The following is a 22,325-nucleotide window of genomic DNA, read 5'->3' on the forward strand; positions in this document are numbered from 1 at the left end:
ATAAATAATGCAAAGGATTTTCAATAAATATTAACAAATATTATGCAAAGACGGGGCATGACTTCTTTTTCTTACAAATTTCAGTTCATGATAATTCTCTGTCAATTGCACTATAACACCGGATTTCTGATTTCAGTGCATCTTTGCGCGGAAATAAACGGAAGAAATGAACTACATTAATTATTTATGTCATGTTTCAGTGTGTAATTAGACCCTTATATTGTTTTGTAGCAAATTTGTATAAATTCAATAATTCTGTTGTAGAATCAAATGTTTTGTATCATTAACCACATGGAGAGCAGCACTTTTTCTACATTCAGAGAGTTGCGAGATATTTTACACCTAATATTTGAATTAAATAAAACACAGAGGGATGAAAGAAAAAAATTTAACAATCAAAGTTGTGTCAGTGAGCAGAGGGCAGGTCAAGTTCAGGCCACAAGGTGATCAGAGCCTAACTAACCTCCATGATGCGTCCAGGAGGCAGCGAGAAGAGCCGCCACCCAATGCTGCCATCTACTGACAGTGAGTGGACAGGAGGTCCCTCTCTCTCACACACACACACACACACACACACACAGGTCAGATATGATTCATCAAATGTAGGTAGTACAAACACTGTAATTTTACATTGTAATATAAATGTGACATAATCAGTTATTCATACTTTAAGTCCTAGAATTTAACCTGTCTTTCAAGGGAATTGGAGGAAACAGAGAAAACAACACATGCTTCATAAAGTGGAAATGTAATTAAGACCAGTAAATAAACAAATCTGTTGTTTTACCCTTAAAATTGGCTGTCTTTGTCTGGTCAGTTAAAACCTGTCATATCAATCCCGGTCCAGTTCAAATGTCAAAAATTAAGACCGTCTTTCATGTCGCTGATGGCGTGATTAGCTCTGCTTATCTCATGGCACCCTCAAGTGGACAAAAGGACTCATAGCTCTCTCTGTTGTTGACGGACACTTTATTTTATGGTCGGTTTAACTCTGAGCAACTTGAAACTCTTTGGAAACACTGAATCTTTGAAAAGTACATTAGCAGTGAAAGTATAATTACTCCTTAAAAGGTGCACTGCGTAGTTTTGGAGAAGACATGTTAATCAGGAGAGAAAGATCTTCATTGACTGACAGTTTGTTTAGTTTGTTAAGACGTAAAAATAAAATGATAAAATAAAGGGACAACACAATTTCATACTGTTTTACTTTGTTTATATGTTGCGGACCCTGCCACCTTTCTAGCTTCAAACAGTTTTTGGGGAGCTTATTTTCCCCTGAGAACAGCTTGTTTATTCCATTGTGGAAAGAATATATATTTCTGAGTTTGTATTATTACCTCATTAGTATTGCAGATATCAAAATTCTGAGTTGTAATTTCCTCTCCAAAACTAAACAGTGCTCGTTTAATCACATGACACTTATGACTGAGTTTGGTGCTTTGGCATATTTTTAAAGTTTTTCCGGTAAACAACACTTTGCGATCAAGTCAAAGCAATGATGAACAGAGCGGAAACATATCAAATCTCAACTTGTGTATGAACAAAGAAAGGTATATATTTAGATTTATTTCTTATATATTTGATTAGACTCCACTTATTAGACATTTTAATACTACATCACGACTCCTCAGTGCTGGATGGACAGTGAAACCACAGTCCTGCTGACATGATCACCCTCCCTTCCGTACAATCATTCGCTCCATGTGTATCAATTCAATCCATACTGGCACCGTCATAACGTTGAAAATGAAACCGAAACATATGAAATAACCAACCATTCATTAATAATGATAAAACCGCATTATCAAACAATTTAAAACCGTGAACAAAAAAACCCAATGTGATTAAAACAAAAAATAAAATCTCGCTCAAAGTTAAAAGAAATAAAACTCATTAATAGAACTCTCTGACTCTGACACAGGATTCAGTTGAAAGAACAATGCGGGTTTAACAAAGTGCAAGCATTATCTTATTAACACAAAGTCCTCTACATCCAAAACAAACCCACCTTTATCCACCTTTAAATCACGTCAGCCACCCTAATGGTGTCATGACTTCAAAGTAAAATTGTGATTGTGCGGACGACAGTTTTAAGACACCTCTTTTTTGTCTCCTGACTCTCTGTGTGACTGTGCGTTTAAAAAGTGTTTCTATGTGTGCATCAGGCCTCCACTCCACTCATCCGCTCCTCTCTTCTGACATCCCGTCTGAAGGTGGCGTGCAGGAGTTGATCGACCGATAGACACTTATTATTGCCACGTGTCCGAGCTGACCGCCTCCCTCACATCAGTCTCTTCTGTGCCGTTCGTCACCCCTGACTGATTCAGTGGGTGAAGTAGTTTGTCTGATGCAGTTTGAGCAGAAGGCTTTGCGTGATGTCAAACGTGGTGAAGCTAACTCCCACAGCAATGGGCCCTTTGAGCCAGTTCATGCTCAGCCCTTTGTACAGTCCACGTATTACTCCCTCCTGTGAAACGATTGCACGCATGGTCCCCAGAATTGTGACGTACGATGAGCCGGTAACTCCGGCTGTCTGCATTCGCCGACGTACCACATCAAGAGGGTATGAGGCGGATTGTCCGATCAGGCCCGCGCAGGCACCGAAAGCCAAGCGCTCATGGGGGTACGGTTGAGACCTCCTTGTTTTTTCTAGAACGAGAACAAGAAAGAAAGAAAGAGAGTTCAGCTTCTAAATTACACATTTTTTTTCGTCAGCAAAACATTCAAAATGTCACTTCAATGGACAAGCATTTATAATCAGTACCTGTGTGAAGCTTTTTGAGGGTCTCATATGTGAAAAACGTGATTCCTGCATATGGGATGACACCCAGGATAGTGGGAGTGAAGCCTCTGTAAAGGGTCCTCACACCTTCCTCTTGGGAGATACGCACAAAAACATGCATGATGTTGCTGTACCTGTGGAAAGGAAAAACAAACCCGCTCAAAACCATTTGCCATCATGTTTGCCTGCTAGGATAGACAACAATGGGACTAATACACTCTAAAGGGTTAAAGGGACCCCTTGGTTCACATTATGTGCTTACATTTCTTTAGCTGTGACTGCCATCCTGGCTCGCACCGTGTCCAAAGGGTAGGTTAGCATAGCAGCAGTGGTGCCGGCCAGAGAACCAGCCAGGAGGCGTGGGAAAGGAGGCAGAGCTCTGAAACAGACAACACAATAATAATCTGTAAGTAATAATACAAAAAGCTAGAGTCTACAGCCATTGTACAGTCTCTCTGAGGCTCTACTTTGGCTCTTTGGTGCTTGAAACTAAACGCTAAGGTCAGCATGCTAACATGCACCAAGGGACAATGCTAGCGTGCTGATGGTAAGCTAAGTGTAAACCCACCATGACATCACGCGATAGTTTGTGGACTACTGTTTTGAAGCCTCACGTTTAGCATTCTGGCCATGTTTAAGACCGAAATCAGTGAGGTGGCTGTTAGCAAGAACGCACATTTAAGGCACTGCTGCATTGGTTTTACTTTCAGACCTAGAGGCTGCATCCACATTTGATATTATTTTCTACAGTCAATGTGTTAAGCAGGTATAACATTCACCATGTTCACCATCATAGTTGTGTTAGCATGCAAACGTCTGCAAATTAACACTCAACAGAAAGTACAGCTGAGGCTGATGACAATGGCAGTAATTTAGAAAACGTAATTTGGCCATTAAACCAAATGTTGGACAAAAAGAAAAACCAAAAAAAAAAACATTGAACTGATGAGACTGGAGGAAAAGTCAGGGGATCAAAGTTATTAAAAGTCATCCTCTGGGGGGACCATGATGTCTGCACCGAATTTCACAACAATCTATCCAGCAGTTGTCCAGACATTTTCATAACAAAAACAATCCAACAACTATTCAGTCTAAACAAATGTGATGGACGGACCAACGGTGCCATTCCCAGAGCGACGTCGTGAGCATGACTACAAACTCATCCATGATGTTTCAGAAAGCTCTGTTCTGGCTCCTGTCTCTTTAAATCCCCTCACGAATAGTCTGCTCTTTGTCTGCACAGCGGTTGAGTCACCTCTGCTCACAATGGGCCTCATTCACCAATATCTTCTTAAGAATCTTCTTAGATTCTTTCTTAAGTTGTTCTTAAGAGGTTCCTTAAGAAAACCCTACGTCAGATTCACCAACTCGTTCCTAAGCCTCAGAATTGTTCGCAGCTGTGTTCTTACATTGATGAAAGCCGCAGGAGCAATATACACTCACTGGCCACTTTATTAGGTACACCTTGCTAGTACCGGGTTGGACCCCCTTTTGCCTTCAGAACTGCTTTAATCCTTCGTGGCATAGATTCAACAAGGTACTAGAAACATTCCTCAGAGAGTTTGGTCCATATTGACATGATAGCACCACAAAATTTGTCGGCTGCACATCCATGATGCGAATCTCCCGTTCCACCACATCCCAAAGGTGCTCTATTGGATTGAGATCTGGTGACTGTGGAGGCCATTTGAGTACAGTGAACTCATTGTCATGTTCAAGAAACCAGTCTGAGATGATTCGCGCTTTATGACATGGCGCGTTATCCTGCTGGAAGTAGCCATCAGAAGATGGGTACACTGTGGTCATAAAGGGATGGACATGGTCAGCAACAATACTCAGGTAGGCTGTGGCGTTGACACGATGCTCAATTGGTACTAATGGGCCCAAAGTGTGCCAAGAAAATATCCCCCACACCATTACACAACCACCACCAGCCTGAACTGTTGATACAAGGCAGGATGGATCCATGCTTTCATGTTGTTGACGCCAAATTCTGACCCTACCATCCGAATGACGCAGCAGAAATCGAGACTCATCATTGCTTTGACTCATCAACGTTTCTACAATCTTCTATTGTCCAATTTTGGTGAGCCTGTGCGAATTGTAGCCTCAGTTTCCTGTTCTTAGCTGACAGGAGTGGCACCCGGTGTGGTCTTCTGCTGCTGTAGCCCATCCGCCTCAAGGTTCGACGTGTTGTGCGTTCAGAGATGCTCTTCTGCATACCTCGGTTGTAACGAGTGGTTATTTGAGTTACTGTTGCCTTTCTATCAGCTCGAACCAGTCTGGCCATTCTCCTCTGACCTCTGGCATCAACAAGGAATTTGCGCCCACAGAACTGCCGCTCACTGGATATTTTCTCTTTTTCGGACCATTCTCTGTAAACCCTAGAGATGGTTGTGCGTGAACATCCCAGTAGATCAGCAGTTTCTGAAATACTCAGACCAGCCCGTCTGGCACCAACAACCATGCCATGTTCAAAGTCACTTAAATCACCTTTCTTCCCCATTCTGATGCTCGGTTTGAACTGCAGCAGATCGTCTTGACCATGTCTACATGCCTAAATGCATTGAGTTGCTGCCATGTGATTGGCTGATTAGAAATTTAAGTTAACGAGCAGTTGGTCAGGTGTACCTAATAAAGTGGCCGGTGAGTATATATGCCATTGTTTTGCGGTCCTTGGATGGAGAAATGCCACGTATAAATAGGGTGGGGGGGTTACTAATTGATGGCATGTTTCCAATTTACTTGATTTATCTTAAATCATTAGCACATTTAATTTATTTTAGAATTTAAATTCTTTGTAAATTACCAAAAATATGAAATAAATAAATAAATGAATAAATATGACAGAATTATCACTGTAATATTGCATTTTATTGAACTACACAAGAGAAGAAAACACAACCATGCCAACATTTCGGCACTGAAATATGCGTAAGAGTACTCCTGAGTGTTCGTAGGATTTGTTCTTGCCTAAGAAAAAATCCTAGATAAGAAAAAATTCATGAATGCCACAATCTTCGTAAAATCTTCGTAAGTGGGACTTAAGAACAAATTTGTTTGTAAGAACGGTTCATGAATGAGGCCCAATGTCTCTAGACGGCTCTGTCAGTGTTTTCAGCTTTCAGTTAGCGTCACTTTTACCATAAATATGGCATTAATTACGCAAATATGTGACATTGTGACAACGTATTATGTCATAAAGTGTTGGAATTAAAGGCGGGACTACTGATGAGGCGTTTCAGGAGCAGTGTTTTCTGTGGGATAGAGGAGCTTCTGTAGGCTCAGACTTTGGGCTTTTAAACTTTCATTATCTTTTACATGCACAAGAACCTATAAGACACTGAAGGAAAGGGAAAAAAACACACAAAAAGCCCTAATAGGTCTCCTTTAAATAAATAAATGAACGAATAAATTAAAATTCTACTACTGAATGCAAATTCTCTACTCACTTTCCCTGGTATCCGTAGTAGCTTCCCAGTTGTTTTTTGTACTGTTCGTGAGAGCAGAACTGGATGGCCGCGTACGGCATGACCCTCACCATGGTAGCAGAGTTTCCCCTCCACAGGCTGAGCAGCCCATCCTTCATGTAAGTGCAGTAGATGAGTCTGAAGGCCTCCTGGTGGTAGCGAATACATTCGGTCAGGAGCGAGACAGATGCTCTTCACATTTTCCCACATGTATACATTAAACACGGTAGTCTTAAAATCTTAAAAAGGTGCAATATGTAAGAATTGGCAAACTGTCATATTCGTATTACAAACAAATAGGGGGCAGCATATCACCAGTGTAACTGCTGCCAACTGTAGCTGCTATCAGCTAGTTAGCTCAGTTAGCCTTGCAGCTAGCGGTCGTATTAGCTGACTCTACCTTGACTGGGAGCTCAGAGCACGGGAGGAGTTTTGGTGTTGTTTACTACTGAACTATCACCCAAAGTGGCTAGTGCTGGTTAGCATTACTATACATATTCATTTGGTCTGTTGCTTGTCTTCTTAGTCACAGAAACACAATGCACTCTATGTAGAATTGTATAAAGAAACATTCATTAGAGAAACTGTGACCACCAACTAATTTTTTTATTAGCCATTTTCAATTTCATCCTGGCTGCCACTCGTGCTCGTACTAAAGTGTATTAATTAAGGTAAATTAAGGATGACACATTTGCAGCTAAGATGTCAACATTAACTCACCTTAGCTGAGAATCTGTTTGAGGACACTGTGGAACAACAAAAGGAGACACAGTGAACGTCAGGGTTAAACAGCACACTCTCTCATGCAGGCTAAACATCGACTAAGAGGATTAGCAATTAGTTAAAAACAGTTCCCCGAAAAACTCTGGTACAAACCGGAGAACAGTGGACGCATTTTCTTTGGAGTGTTATGCACAGAAAAGTATTGTATAACTCACTTACATAAACAGTATATAGAGGCTTTTGTTGAGTGTGTGTAGATTCTATATTTAGAAAGAAATCTTTCTGCAGAGTGTTATTCTTGCCTTGGAAAATGATCTTGGTCCGATCGAGAGGTGCGATAACTGTTTTGGCTATGGCTCCAGCAAATGCCCCACACAGCAGGGAGTCCAGCGCCGTCCCTCTTGGCCTCAAGTCCTGTTTCAGACACACAAACAGACGACATTTAGTCACGTAGACACTGAACCACGCTGACCCTTAAGATAAAACTCAAGATACCTTCACAACCTTACACCAGATTAGCTTTTTTTGTGTGCGAGCTTAATAACATATCTGTCATTATGTTGCCATATGATGTCACGTGATCATCAGCACAAACACTCCCAGTATCTATCCCGTGGCGAGGTTGCTGCAACAACACGGTCAAATCTGCACGTGGATTACAGCCAGAGTGACCCAACTGCTGCGACAAAATCACGAGAGATAACACCTGCTGACGCTTCACTGAGGCCGCGCTGTTTGTTTGTGTGTGAGTGTGTGCGCACGTTTGGGAGTGTTCATTCAGCTGGAAGGAACAGTTGAACCCAATAAACAATCCCACAAACTGATAAGAAAGAGCATTTGGCAGGAATAACAAGCAGGTTTCACAACTTAAACCAGGACAGTGAGGACACAGTTCTGGCTCTCACTCCTTTTACAGCTTAATGTATGTCCGTTAAACTGACCTACTTAGACACTTTTTCTTTTTTATCTGGGGTCAGCTGCTGCTAATTTAAAAGAAACATTTTATTTAGAAAAAAAAAAGTCTGTTGTTCATTGACAACACAGTGAGGCTTACAGTAAACACCTGCTATGACTGTCCTCATTCAATGCCACCTATTGTATTGCTTTGCAAACCGAGGCCAGCTTTAGATTAGCTGGCACCTGCCTGCTATTTACAGCACCACACCGGTCGAGGCATGTCCTTTCAAAAGTATGTAGAGTACCAGGAAGGCTTGAGTTGTATGTGGCAACAACACTGAGCAGAGCCTCACACTATCGCTTGTTTCAGGATTTATGGTAAACAAGTTGTGCAAAAAGGGAATAACAGAATATCCTCAGAAGCGGCACATTTAGACAGATTTTCCATTTGTGTTAAAAAGGGGCACTATGCAGTTTTGGAGAGGAAATTAAAACTCAGAATTTTTATATTTACAATATTAATGAGTTGATAAAACAAACACAGATTTTTTTTTTCTTCAATAAACAAGCTGTTCTCAGAGGAAAATACAGTCCCCAGAACACTGTTTGAAGCTCGAAGGGTGGCAGGGTCCGCCACATATAAAACTGTATGAAACTGTGATGGATTGTTTATTCAGTTTATTCAGTCATGGACGCAACAAGAGTTTGTTTATTTTGTTTCTTTAGGCATACAAGAAAAAATCAGTCAATGGAGATCTTTCCCTTTCTTTTGTCACACCGCACCTTTAATGGTACTCCTTTTTCCTGTCTTTCTTCTGAGATGCAGGATTTCAATTCAAAACCTCCTCCTAAAAAAATTACGATTTTAGTGAGGAATGATAATTCTTCTTACTTCATATGCGACAGTATGAAACTGTGTTGTCCTTTAAGGTCAGTTGTCTATTCAGTCACAAAATCGAGTGTGTTTATTTAGTTTGTTTGGGCATTCAAAAAAAAAAAAATACCCACTAAAGATCTTCCTCTTCCTCTCTAAAATGTCTTCCCCTAAATACTACATAGTGCTCTTTAAATGCACTGTTATCACTCCCATGGCCCATTTGTCCTAATCAATCTTTTATAAACAATCCACATCCAAGCTCCCATCAACGTGCCATCACAAGTGCGACCTCAACTCATTCGTCCTGCAGCAGAAGAAAACGATCGAGTCCTGGGGAGACACTCACCTCTGCTTGGCTGGGAGGCGGCAGGGCCAGCACGGTGGCCTGGGCCACAGGCAGGCGGCTCGGATGGTCGTTCACACGGTGGGCCATGTGTGCCCTTCACAGATTACCCAGCTGTCAACACACTCGCTCACTCATCCAGCGAGGCCTGCTGCAGGGACATACATGTGAGGAAATATTAAGGAGACCATTTAAATACATTTTATTCAACACAACAGCCCGCCGTGTCGCACTGCCTCCGTGTTTTCTTTTAACAAAACGCGACTGCGTGATTACGCGCACGGTTTCATCCCCAACACGCACAAACAAGCCTGGCTTGTAAACAGGGTGTTGCGTTTCAAAAGCTCTGCTGTTTAATCCGTCGTTCAACCCTCCAGCACAAAAACAAACACACTGTACATATTTCTAAATCAATCCGGCCGACATGACAATTTTCCTTAAGTAATGCGTGCAAACAACTTAATGACCACACCTCAAGTAAGCTGCCATTCATAGTTACGCAATTAATGATAACAACAATGAATAAACAGGCCCATGCATCGCTACTGCAGTTCAATGAGGGTATTAATTTATTTATTAAATGCTGCATTTTTGTTACCTTCGTCTGTGTTTACAGTTCTTCGCTGTGTTATGTCGGTCACCAGCCTGCCATGCACGATCTTGCACACATTTCTTGTTTGCTCGCTGGAGGCTGGGCTGTCGCTCTCTTATAACTTACAACGCGCTGGGAGGTGTCTTCACGTCTTTTCACGTTGTTGACGTTTCTGAAGATGAATGTTAACAGACAAATGTCAAAGCTGCGACAGAGCGTTTCGTCTATTTATAGGTGATGGCTGCGAGGAAAGTCTGCTGCTGCCTGACACTGACACTGCGCACAAGATTATTTGGGCTTTTCAAGGTCTTAAAGAAACTGGGACAGCGTTTGGCAATATTTGGACTACAATATCCATGAGCGGGTCTCGTTGTATGGATGAAATCTCGCGAGATGATCCTCAACATTGGGTTGCCATGTTTGCTTATATGTTATATAAATGGTACTCGCGCTGTTGCCATGATTGCATATATGTTCGAATAGACAGAACCTTTTGAGTTTCAGCACAAAGCACACTGGACTAAAAGAAAACGTTTATTTTCTTGCAGACTGATTGCAGACTGATCCCTTGCAGAGTCACAACTGACCGTAACCTTTAAGAAATACTTTTCATGTTGTGGGTGACCCACAGCAGTGGTTACCTGGAAGCCTGTATAAAATAACTTCACAGCATATTTTACATATCATACTACGATGTTATAGATAAATTAAAGAAAAGATGTCAATGTGTTTTAAAGAAACATGATCAAGTAAAACTGAAATAATTTATATAGCTGAATTAATGTATACATGGTATTTCTTTATTATTACATTTTATTTTAAAATATCATAAATTGTATAGAGTCTTTATGAAACTGCGTTATAGTTTAGCCGTCATGCAAGATTAAATGTTAACTTAAAGAAGAAAATCAAACAAAATGGAAGGGTCGAGGCTTGTTGTTGTGGGTTCTACATGGCCGAACCTGGCAACCCGGGAGTCTCATCACAGCGCTGAAAAACTTGTTGTTGTCGGGGAAAATGGCGTCAAACGTAGAGGCCCCGGAGCGCTGGTATCTCGCCCTACTCGGCTTTGCGGAACATTTCCGAACATCCAGTCCGCCAAAAATCCGACTATGTGTGCACTGTCTCCAGGCAGTGTTTCAGTTTAAGCCCCCACAGAGGATCGAGGCCCGGACACATCTTCAACTGGGCTCGGTTCTCTACCACCACACCAAGAACAGCGAGTTGGCCCGCAGCCACTTGGAGAAAGCGGTGAGGGACGTTCGATGTAGGAAACAACGGGGATGCGGCGGAGAAGGGGACGGGTGTAGGCCACAGGCTGGAAAAACTAGCCAGCGACGGAAATACTTGAATAGACGGTCATTCGGGAAGGCCAACATTTGTAAAGAAGTTAAAATATACGATTTGTTGTAGTTTTTGTTAATATACATTCGTCCCGGGTCGGCCGCTTCGGTTCTTTCTCATTTGCTAGCTAACGTTAGCCGCTGCATGGGATTGTTTTTTGTTCGTAAAGATGGCAAACACCGACATTATGACGCGGCTAACATATTCTGTCTGTTTTCTGTTTCGCAGTGGTTTATATCTCAACAAGTCCCTCAGTTTGAAGATGTCAAATTTGAAGCTGCCAGCATTCTGTCTGAACTCTTCTGCCAACAGGTAAGCTATTTTTTTTTCTTGCTGTATTTGAAGTAACGTTGACGTGAGTTATGTGTCGTGAGTTATAATTAACATTAGCTTAGCTGCACTATAATGACGTGAAATGAACATGGTAGTAGAAGTTGTGTATGTCAAGATACATCCTTGGTAGGCTTTGCATTGGTGTTTATTATTATTATTTTTTTCAATCAATGTTTCAGAATTTGGTTGACTCTGCAAAACCCCTACTGCGCAAGGCCATCCAGATTTCACAACAAACACCATACTGGCACTGCAGACTGTTGTTCCAGTTGGCGGTATGTATTGTTATTGCTAGTGCAACAGTATGAATATGCACCTTTTTATTAGGGGTCAATTTGTTGCACAAGTCATTTCTTATGTACAGCAGTGCCCAACTGTTTTAGAGTTGATATTTCATAACAGCTGTAATAACATGCTGGTATTTAGTTTTAGTGGTGTTTGCTCACACTTGGTACTTTTTTTTGTTGTAGTTAGATTTAGCTGGAGTCCAGATCTGTGTCCAAATAGTGAAAGAGTCTCTAGTGACGACAGGAATGTTCTCATCTCTTTCAGCAACTGCATACTCTGGAGAAAGACTTGGTGTCAGCATGTGACCTGCTGGGGGTTGGAGCTGAGTACGCCCGAGTGGTTGGGTCGGAATATACCAGGTAAATGTCAGCCAATCCTCTGTTGACTGTAATATTTAAGGGTTTTTAGAGGTAACCTTCTCACACCTCCGACTTCACCAAACAACACTGTTCACCCAGGGCACACTGAAAACAAAATATCGATGGATCAAGTAAGATAAATGTAAATGTTTTTAATGTACACCCACACAGGTCCACTTCCCCTCGGTTTTCGTGTGTGCACAGAGGGGTTGCCATCTAAGAGCTATTCCAAACCAAATAATAGGAAGTGGACTATCTCTTGACAGAAGTTCTATTTTATTACTGACTTCTCATTTCCAATAACCCCTTTACTCAAGCACAGTTGACACAGAAAACTGCAAACACTAGTCACAGTAATCTAATTATAAACCCTAATTCCAAGTTCTGTTCAGCTACTTTGCGATTGTAACTTTCCTGACAAGGACTTTTCACCTTCTCACTACATTTCATTATGGTATTTGCCATGACACTGATGCACCTTTGCCTCCAACACAACTGTGGCAAGTGTTCATAAATGTGTGACTGACTGAGATATTGGTGGCGAGTAAACTAACTCCATGTTTTTTTGCTTTTCAGGGCATTGTTTCTCCTCAGTAAAGGCATGGTGAGTCATCTATTCTGCTTTAACTTCTTATTCTATCTGTGCTGTTAAATCGTGGTAGTATTAATTGTGTTTTATTTTCAAACACATATCAAAACATTTGGCACCATTGCATGTGTTGTTTTCTATTACTTATCTTACCTATTCAACAGTAGATGAATATCAATCAAGTTTTGATTGTGGCAATGTTTTTTTTTGTTGTTTATCTTTTAGTTGCTGCTAATGGAGAGGAAGCTTGGGGAGGTGCACCCTCTACTCACACTGTGCGGAACTATTGTAGAAAACTGGCAGGGAAACCCCATCCAGAAAGAGTCCCTGAGGGTCTTCTTCCTGGTCCTTCAGGTTACACACTACCTGGATGCTGGACAGGTAGGATAACCAGCCTGGAAGGGCTTGATAAAGTGGGGCAGGGTTTAAGTGAGGGTGCTTTGAAACACATAGGAAACTCACTGATTAGCATGCATGCACATACTGATTTCATAAAGGGATTTCAGTTTGGTAAATCTGTTTTTATGTCAGGATGTCTCAGACTACATGAAGTTGAGATGGGATTTGTTTTGTCACGTCGTTCTAGGTGAAGAGTGTGAAGCCATGTCTGAAGCAGCTGCAGCAGTGCATCCAGACCATTTCTACACTCCACGATGATGAGATTCTGCCCAGCAACCCAGCTGACCTCTTCCACTGGCTGCCCAAGGAGCACATGTGTGTGCTCGTCTATTTGGTAATGCTACTTGACTTTACTTTACTCACCCACTTTTTCAGTCATTTTTCAAAACAAAATGTCAAACATTTCCTGGTTCCAGTTTCTTTCATGTGAAAATCTGCTGCTTTTCTTTATCATTTATGATGGTAAATGAAGTCCTTGTTCTAGATTGTTGTTTGGGCAAGAGAAGAAATCTAATTTCCCTAAACATAATGAACAAAATCAAAGCTGCATTTTGGCTAGTTTTAGTGTAGTTCATATGTGGTTTTAGGTCTGAAGAGTGAAGAGTCCCTCCTTACAACACGAAGAGTGTCATACTGTTTTTCTGAAAACATCTTTTGAGCACATTTAGCTTTGTATTTGGAACGTGTGAAAGGAAGATTCTGTCAAATATTTGATATTCACTGTGTTGGTGTTGTGTTGTACACTATGGTGTCAAGGCAAGGCTTTTTAGGCCCTTAGCCTTGGAAATAGATTACAATACCTACTTATAATACCTTATTCAGAGCACATTTAGAAAGAAGCAGAGGAGAGCACAAAGACAAAATACCTTGTTGCTGGTTTATTATTATTTATGTATTATTTGTTTAGACTGCAAATAAGGTGTATCAACATTGTGTTGGCTGTATATCCCCATGGATAGATGATATGATTTCATTGTTGCAGAGATTTAGTCACTTGAAGCTTACCAAAATGTTTAACGTGCACATTATTGTGAACTGGTTTACAGTGTTAAAAGTGCGCTCTGTGTTGTCTTTTGCAGGTGACTGTCATGCACTCCATGCAAGCAGGCTATTTGGAAAAAGCCCAGAAGTACACAGACAAGGCTCTAATGCAACTAGAGAAACTAAAAAGTTTGTTCCTCAACTTATTCCTTTGCTTTATAAAGAAAAAGTATCAATCATGATTAACTACATTATGTGAAACTATGCTTCGTGAATTCTTAAGAAAAAAAAAACATTTTGCAGTCCCTGCTTGTATACGTCTTTAATTTTTATCTCTCTGTTTCAGTGTTGGACTGCAGCCCCATCCTCTCTACCTTTCAAGTCATTCTACTGGAGCACATCATCATGTGCCGACTCGTCACAGGCCACAAGGCCACTGCATTACAAGAGGTACATTGTTTCTGTAGCTGTGCTAATTACTGGAGTTCTGGTATATTTAATATGTGGCAATCTTGAGAGCTCCACTTTGTAGCATGTCACAAAAATGAAATATCATGCTTGTGGATGTGAACACAGATTTCTGTTCTGTCCACTCAGATCTCACAGGTGTGTCAGCTGTGCCAACAGTCCCCAAGGCTATTCACCAACCATGCTGCTCAGCTTCACACTCTATTAGTGAGTATTTCCATCTTAAATACTGTGTGTGCCTAAGAGTGAGCAGGGATACTTTTGCAAACCAAGACAAAATAACATTGGATTTTTCAGAAAACGGTCAGATTCAAGTAGATTAAGTCGCGCTAAACAAAATAAGTTTTGCTGTATCGTTCACTGTCAACAAATCCATGTGAGACATATTTTCAGTGGTCAGTTCTGTTTGACTTCTTTTGGTGTCATCATATGTTTGTGATTTAAATATTGTTCTAAAATCCCTAATTGTATTTATAATGGAGATAACTATCATTCGCAGTAGGTGTGTGGCTAAATGATAATTAAAAAAAAAAGGCAAAGACCGAAAGGGGATACAAGCAAAAGCATGAAAAGAGTTATTGATATATTTGATTGAAGTAAACAGACACAGACTCTTTTTACAATATTAATGAGGTAATTATACAAAAACAGAAATATTTATCTTTTACCTAACTGAATAAACAAGCTGTTCTCAGAGGAAAATAAGGTCCCCAGAACACTGTTTGAAGCTAGAAAGGTGGCAGGGTCTGGCACTTACAGAGTATGAAATTGTGTTGTCTTTTAAGGTCAGTTTGTTTATTCAATGTATTCAGTGATGAAAAAGAAGAGTTTATTTAGTTTGTCTCAGCATTAATAAATCTTTCTCTTCTGATTAAAATGCCTTCCCCAAAGCTACATAGTGCGCTTTGAATTAACTGAGAACTAAATCAAACACTCAGCAAAATCTGGACTTAATTTTCACAGCAACAAAAAAAAAAAACAGTTCATACACCCAAACTAAACTTGGAAAAAGAATTAAACAGATGAAAAACAGTGTAAACTTTATAGACGTAACATCTAAACAAAGGAACTCGCCATGAGAAATAACAGGGTGTCATATTCCCAAATGCTGTTTAGTCTAAATTAAACAAATGTTTTAAATACATCCCTGTTTTAATGAGAAATACACATCTGTAATCATCGATCTATTCGTCTTTTCACATCCCAGGGTCTCTACTGTATCTCTGTGAACTGTATGGATAATGCTGAGGCACAGTTTACTACAGCCTTGCGGGTGAGTTTATGGCAAATCTTTGTTTTTTATGCCTCGCCTCAAATACTCTCACCAATATCATCTCCTCTCCTCTCTTTAGCTCTACTTCTATTATCTGCTGCTGTCTCAAACATGTTCGATCTGTTGTGTTTCAGCTCACCACACACCAGGAACTGTGGACATACATTGTAACCAACTTGGCCAGTGTCTACATTAGGGAAGGAAACCGACACCAGGAGGTCAGTTTAGTAATAACGGGCCACGTCTTTAAAATGCAACAGAATAAAGCAGTAAACCAATTCTGAAGGAAGTGGTTAGTGTACATCATATGATGGTTGTGATACATTTTTTTTGTGTTGTCATCAATTTGTTTGTGAGCCACAGAGTAGGAAGGACTTGCAGAATGGAAAGCCAAAAATATACTTTGTTTTTTTAGAAACAGGCTTGCAATTACAGAGTTTGTCCACCAGAGAGCATTGACAACTATAACATGTCTCAGTGAAATACTTTGATAGTCAAATATCAGTGATCCTTCTTTTAAAAGCACAGTAACATGAAGTTATTTTGTTTAAAAGCACACTCATACTTTGACAGAAAGGTAACCAGAAAACACACAACTCCTTAATAGCTATGAGGTGCACTTTTAAATGTATTTCTTGTTTTCATTTCTGCTTTAGCTTTACAGCCTGCTGGAGAGAATAAACCCAGACCATAACTTCCCAGTGAGGTAGGAGGCATATAACATGTGACAGCAAATTAAATCAATGAATGTTGTTAAAACTTACATTGACAATTAAATAAACAATCACTGTCTTTGTTTTCGATTTAGCTCCCATTGCCTCCGTGCTGCTGCCTTCTACATCAGGGGACTCTTGTCCTTCTTTCAAGGACGCTACAACGAAGCCAAGTACGACAAATGTTCGATTGTTTCTTGCAAAAACACCCCAGGTCCAACCTGTTCATACTTATACATGTATGTATGTATTGTTGTGTTGCAGGCGGTTCCTCAGGGAAACCCTGAAGATGTCTAATGCTGAGGATCTGAACAGACTGACCGCCTGCTCCCTAGTTCTGCTGGGGCACATCTTCTATGTACTGGGCAACCACAGAGTAAGTTCAGTGGATGACAAATGTCCCTAATTGTTCAATTGAACTGGCCATGAAATAGCAAATACATATTTACCGGCATTTGATTGATTGGTAATGGATGCCAATTTGGGCTCTGACTGGGCTTAAACACCTGGGTTAGAACAGCTTGAAGTCCAAACAGAACATGTTGTCTTATTATTAATCATAGAATTAAAGGACAAGTTCACCCTAAAAATAAATTGAGTCATGGACTCTGTATTTTGAATTTTTGTAGACCACAAAATGTTTTCTGGAGCTTCACAACAAACCAGAAATTCAGCATTCTTCTAAACAACTGAAGAAGGCGGGGCCTCAAATGGCTTCCTACAGCTGGTGTAATCTAAGTCTCCGGAAACGCAGAGATCCCAAACTTATTTTAAAAAGCTGTTATGTACACCTTTTTTACGCTCTGAAGTAGTTGCACAAGTTCCACCATGTGTCGAAGGTATAGATAACATCTGTCCCCTCCTTTTGTAGGATGTAATAGCATACTCCTATTTCAACACCTTTTCAAAGCTATCTGTGTTGACAAAGAAGGATTGTCGTCTGATCATTTCCACCAATTTTGTTCTATAAAAAGTTGCTCTTTTCTATTTTAGGAAAGCAACAACATGGTTGTACCTGCCATGCAGCTGGCCAGCAAGATCCCTGACATGTCTGTTCAGCTGTGGTCGTCTGCACTGTTGAAAGGTATATTTTCCCTTATCCTGGTGAAACATGATTTATGTTTCATGTTTTGTTACAGGCTCACACTTAAAATGAAAACTCTTAAAGCTTTACAGTGAGAATACCTTGCCTTAGTTTTGTTGTCGTGCCTGCAGACTTGAACAAGGCCCTTGGGAACAACATGGACGCCCATGAAGCAGCCCAGATGCACCAGAACTTCTCCCAGCAGCTGCTGCAGGACCACATCGCTGCCTGCAGCCTACCTGAGCATAACCTCATCAGTGTATGTGAAACAGCAAGTCTTATTTCATGTTCCATATTGGATTTACATATTTCCACTTGTTCACTGTTGTGTATTTATTCTCTGTGTCTGTTTTGTTATTCTTGACAGTATTTCTCTTTATGTTTTTCAGTGGACTGATGGCCCTCCTCCTGTCCAGATCCAAGCCCAGAACGGCCCAACCACCAGCCTCGCAAGCCTGCTATGAGAAACCAGCTGTCAGACTTGCATATGACTGTAGCTGTTCTATCACAAGCAACAGATTGATGCCTAACAACCTGCTATCAGACCACTGTAGCTGAGATTTAAGATGATTTTAACAGGTCACAGAGTTCACGTCTTCACTTTATTTGCTTCTCAAGGTTGCTTCCTGATTGTCTGCTATCATATTTTTTAAAATTGTTGCAAAACAATTACGACTGTTGTACATGTATTTCACGCTCTCCGATGGCACGGATGCTTACGGGGTACCAGGGAGGGGTCGGACTCTCGATTAGAGTAGCAAAGGACACGTAGCGACGTATCACAGGGCTTCTCTGCCTCAGCTGTAGAGAAGCCTTCACTGCGTTTGCCTGGTTTCTTTTTTCCACTCGGTGGAAGAGGGTCGATAGCGGGGCAGTAAAGAAATGTAGAGAAAATTAATTTATTCATGTTGATATTTTTGTAACTGTTGGTAAATATTTTACATCTTGCCTTGTTTTGTAAGGATCCTGTTTGTATGCATGGAAGATACTAATGTGGATTCCCCTGTACACTAGTTTCTGACCTGGGTCGCTGATGATAAATTCTTGGTAGATCATTTTTGCACAAATCCATATTAGAAAGATTAGAGACATCTTGTAATATATTTTCACACATTAATCAGTTGAAAAGTTTCACGATAACAACTGGCAGTGTAACTTGTATTGAGGCCAGTGCACAATCCACCGTGTACAGTTCCTCTATGGACCAGGATATGCCTCTGTCTGGTTTTTTATCATTCGGTGGATGTGAGGGTCACCACATACCATTTTAAAGCAACTCATTAAACTGGTGTATTTTTTTCAGCTTTCAGAATACATGACTTCCCCACTGCATTCATTGATTTTTGCAGTTTATGTTAAAACTTTAGGAGCACACAATAATCCTCAGATACTCAAAATAGCGAATTCATTTTATTTTGTTGTATTTTAATTTCTCTTGATAGTTCTACTAAATGGTTCCTTTACAGTATGTTTGTATAGACTTGCCACTCGTTGAACCTTTATTGTACAGTGACATTTTATAAAGTCAATTTAGTAAAGTGTGATATGTATTTTTAGCTATCCTATGTAGAAATCTCAACGCTTGGTATTTAAGGCACTCTGTATGGACACAGTTGAAGCTTGAGTACTAGCCATATTCTATCCAATGCCTATGTTTTTAATGCTTACATTGTTTTCAATAATTTTCCAATAAAAATACAATTGAAATTTTGTAATTTCCCGATCAGGTTGTGGCCATTATTCCAATGGAATTGACCTGATTTGTGTGTGTTTGTTGGGAAGTTGCGTCATTGCCTGGGTGTATTAGAGGTGAATTGACACTGCAAAACAAGAGGAAGGAAACAGTGAATACTGGCAGCTGTATGACGAAGGACTGCTAGTTATTAAGAGTTAGTGGTGAGGATATCTCTAAGTAACCTGTAGGTGGTGCTAGAGTTTTCAAATGTGTTTACACTGGTGTAGTTATGTACTGTTTTCTTCAAGTGAAAATATGCTTAAATCAACACTAATGGGCTCAATACTGTTAATATTTAATATACGTAGTCTAGAATTTGTAAAAGAAAGCATTTCTTGAAGAAAATCAATTTAAAAGCTGTCACTATATAAATGTCTACATGGCTATAATATACTAACCCGAACCCTAATTACATAACCAGGATTGAATGTAAGTAAGTAAACTTAGTCAAGTATTGTACTTAAGTACTACTTAGTGCAATTTAGACTACTTTATACTTAAGCTCCGCTACATTTTAGAGGCAAATACTGCACTTTTTACTCCACTAGATTTATTTGATAACTTCAGTTACTAGTTAGTTTTCAGATTACATCCTGCATACATACGTACACGTGTAGATATAATTGTACTTTTAATACTTAAGTACATTTTATGCCAGCAAACTTTGACTTTCACTTATAGCAAAGAAATATTCTAACATGGTATCTTCATTTTTACTTTTCAACACTGATTATATACTGAATGATTTTCTCCATGTTCAATCCATGCTCTTCAGAATGAATGTACAGGCCAATGTCATCCATTTGTATTTAAAAACCATTTAAACAAGTTTGTTCTTTTTAATTCCGGTTTGCACAGGTGCTGGAAATCCTTGAGAGCGCCTGGATTTTAGTGCGCTGTTTTCAAGGATTGAAAAGTGCTTGGATTTTGGATAAAGTTGACATTGTAACTGCATTGCTCGCAAAAAATAAATAGCTTTATATTGGCTCAGCCACTTTATAGAGTGGATGCCCAGTTTTCTTACAGACAGGTGAGACATTATGAAACATGATTTCCCCTTCAGTCATCTTCCCTCTGTAGAACGCTGTTGTGGAACATCATTTTGGTTGCTTACATCACAAAAACATCTGATTCAATGTGATGAAGTGGACTAATCATTTTAAGCGTGTTTATGTACTGTGTATAAATATTTAATTTACCACAGGTGCAAGGGGCTACAAAGCTTAAAGTGCCACTTGAAAATGCTTGAATTCAACAATGGAAAATATGTAGGAACACTGTTAATAGTCTCCATTGTGTTTCCAATGCCTGATTCACTCAGACCTCTCTGTATCAAAACCCTACTTAATAAACTAATCAGCTAAGAGGTGGAAATGAGCAGAGACATTCTGTTTTGGTAACACTTGTAGTGGAAGTGAATGGTAACTGGTCCCATTTTCAGCACCAGCATACCCACGTGTTTCACCATACGTTTGAACTCTCATTCAACCCCCCACCCCTGTTTTTGTGTCTTGTCATTCTGAACCAGGACCATGCGTTGGGTTGCTCTATTCTCCAAACATTCCTTTAAACCACTAAGAAGTGCATTTAACTAGCTCTCTGATTAAACTGTGTCTACACCCAGCCTTTTAGTATCATCTGGGGGTTAAACCTGCACAGATACAAAGCAAGACCTGGACTTTCTGCTGGGATGCTGGTCCATTGCCTCCTTTGCCCCAAGGAGCAGACTGAATGGAGATAAACCCGAAATGCACTTCCTCCATGATGTAGTTTAGAAAACGCCATTCGTCTGCAGCATTATTTATCTGGCCTGAGCCTCCACAGAGATGGCTGTCTGCGGGTGGTAAACTGAGATTCAGAGGTGACTATTGTTAAGGCAGACTGAGCAGGTCTGCAATTAGCCAGGAAACAAAGCGTGTGTGTGGGGGTCTCACTTAGTGAGGATAACCACAGGAATTCCCACAGCAGCACCAGAGCACAAGCTGTGGCCCTATCAGTTGCCAGCATGGTTACTGAGCTGTGCCCTGTCACATGATGCACCTTGTGTCTCTGTGTGTACTTCAGGAACAGGCTGACCAGGTACACCCTGAAGATTGCACTGTGTTTCAAAAATGGACAGGGTGTCTCAGGGAAGGTGCCAGGGGCTAGTTTGGTACTGGACTCTAACAGCAAACGTTTGTAACTGCTGTTGATCCTGGAGCTGCTATGGGGTCCTCTGTGGTCACAGGAAGGCCCCGAGGGGATGGCAGCGGGCCAGATCCATTGTAATGTCTACTCTGCAACCAGTTGTTCTGTTTCTCCTCAACTGTTGTCCCAAGTAATGCAGGGTTATTGAACCGTTAAGACATCCAGCATAGGCAAATACACCAAGTCAAACTTTATTACCTTCAAATGATAAGGTTGTATTTTATATTAAGTATGACAGAGCGCCCCTGTAGCTCAGTTTGGTAGACTGGAAACCCACGTGCAGAGGCCCCGGCCTCGCCACAGCGGCCCAGGGCTCGAGTCTGATCTGCGGCCCCTCAAGGCATCCCACCCCTGACTCCCTCTCATGCCATCTCCCATCATCCCCCAAGCTGTCCTGTCAGTAAAAGTCATGAAAAAAGGCCCCCCCAAAAACACTTTAAAAACAAAGAAATCAAAAGTATGATTCACTGAACAAAATGAAAGAATGACACACTGTAAAACTACATAATCAGACTTACCATCATATCTTATGGTATCCTGGCTTGTTTTAGTATACGGTGGCAAGTTTAGGAATAACAAGTGAAAGATGATCAGTTTGATGCTTTTGAAACAGTCTGTGTGCAGTCTGGGTGCTATTTTATATCAATTTGGATCGAGTGGCACAAAATGGTAGTCAAGAAAGGAGTGCAAGCAGATACACGCGTAAACACATGCACCAAATAAGGCCTCAAGACCAGTGGCGGTTCTAGACCAAATTTAATAGGGGGGCCAGGTTGGGGCTGGCTTTTTTGTTAGGGGGCACATACAACCCTGAAAAAAGATGAATCCCTCATTCAGACAAAACAGTGTTTACAATTTCAGCAATTTTGATTGGGTAGTAAACTGCTA

General features: G+C 40.6%; 2 protein-coding genes across 2 annotated transcripts; one reads left to right on the plus strand and one right to left on the minus strand.

The window, feature by feature from the left end:
• Positions 1 to 952: 952 nt before the first annotated feature.
• Positions 953 to 10,008, minus strand: LOC115591295 (mitochondrial coenzyme A transporter SLC25A42). The gene is made up of 8 exons (XM_030433164.1): positions 9,691 to 10,008; positions 9,096 to 9,243; positions 7,278 to 7,389; positions 6,973 to 6,998; positions 6,235 to 6,401; positions 3,045 to 3,161; positions 2,765 to 2,916; positions 953 to 2,649 (listed from the first exon to the last, which is right to left on the minus strand). Exons 2-8 carry the CDS (start codon positions 9,180 to 9,182, stop codon positions 2,324 to 2,326), a joined length of 987 nt encoding a protein of 328 aa, XP_030289024.1. The 5' UTR covers positions 9,183 to 9,243; positions 9,691 to 10,008; the 3' UTR covers positions 953 to 2,323.
• A 631-nt stretch (positions 10,009 to 10,639) lies between these two features.
• On the plus strand, positions 10,640 to 19,238 carry LOC115591294 (MAU2 chromatid cohesion factor homolog). The gene is made up of 18 exons (XM_030433163.1): positions 10,640 to 10,935; positions 11,257 to 11,340; positions 11,541 to 11,636; positions 11,914 to 12,008; positions 12,585 to 12,612; positions 12,823 to 12,978; positions 13,184 to 13,330; positions 14,076 to 14,166; positions 14,324 to 14,427; positions 14,575 to 14,652; positions 15,653 to 15,718; positions 15,853 to 15,936; positions 16,375 to 16,424; positions 16,527 to 16,604; positions 16,696 to 16,807; positions 17,425 to 17,515; positions 17,647 to 17,774; positions 17,905 to 19,238. The coding sequence occupies exons 1-18, from the start codon at positions 10,702 to 10,704 to the stop codon at positions 17,977 to 17,979; spliced, it is 1,797 nt and encodes a 598-aa protein (XP_030289023.1). The 5' UTR covers positions 10,640 to 10,701; the 3' UTR covers positions 17,980 to 19,238.
• The last annotated feature ends 3,087 nt before the right edge of the window (positions 19,239 to 22,325 follow it).

The sequence above is a fragment of the Sparus aurata genome, chromosome 11 (assembly GCF_900880675.1).
Source record: "Sparus aurata chromosome 11, fSpaAur1.1, whole genome shotgun sequence".
NCBI classification, from domain to species: domain Eukaryota; kingdom Metazoa; phylum Chordata; class Actinopteri; order Spariformes; family Sparidae; genus Sparus; species Sparus aurata.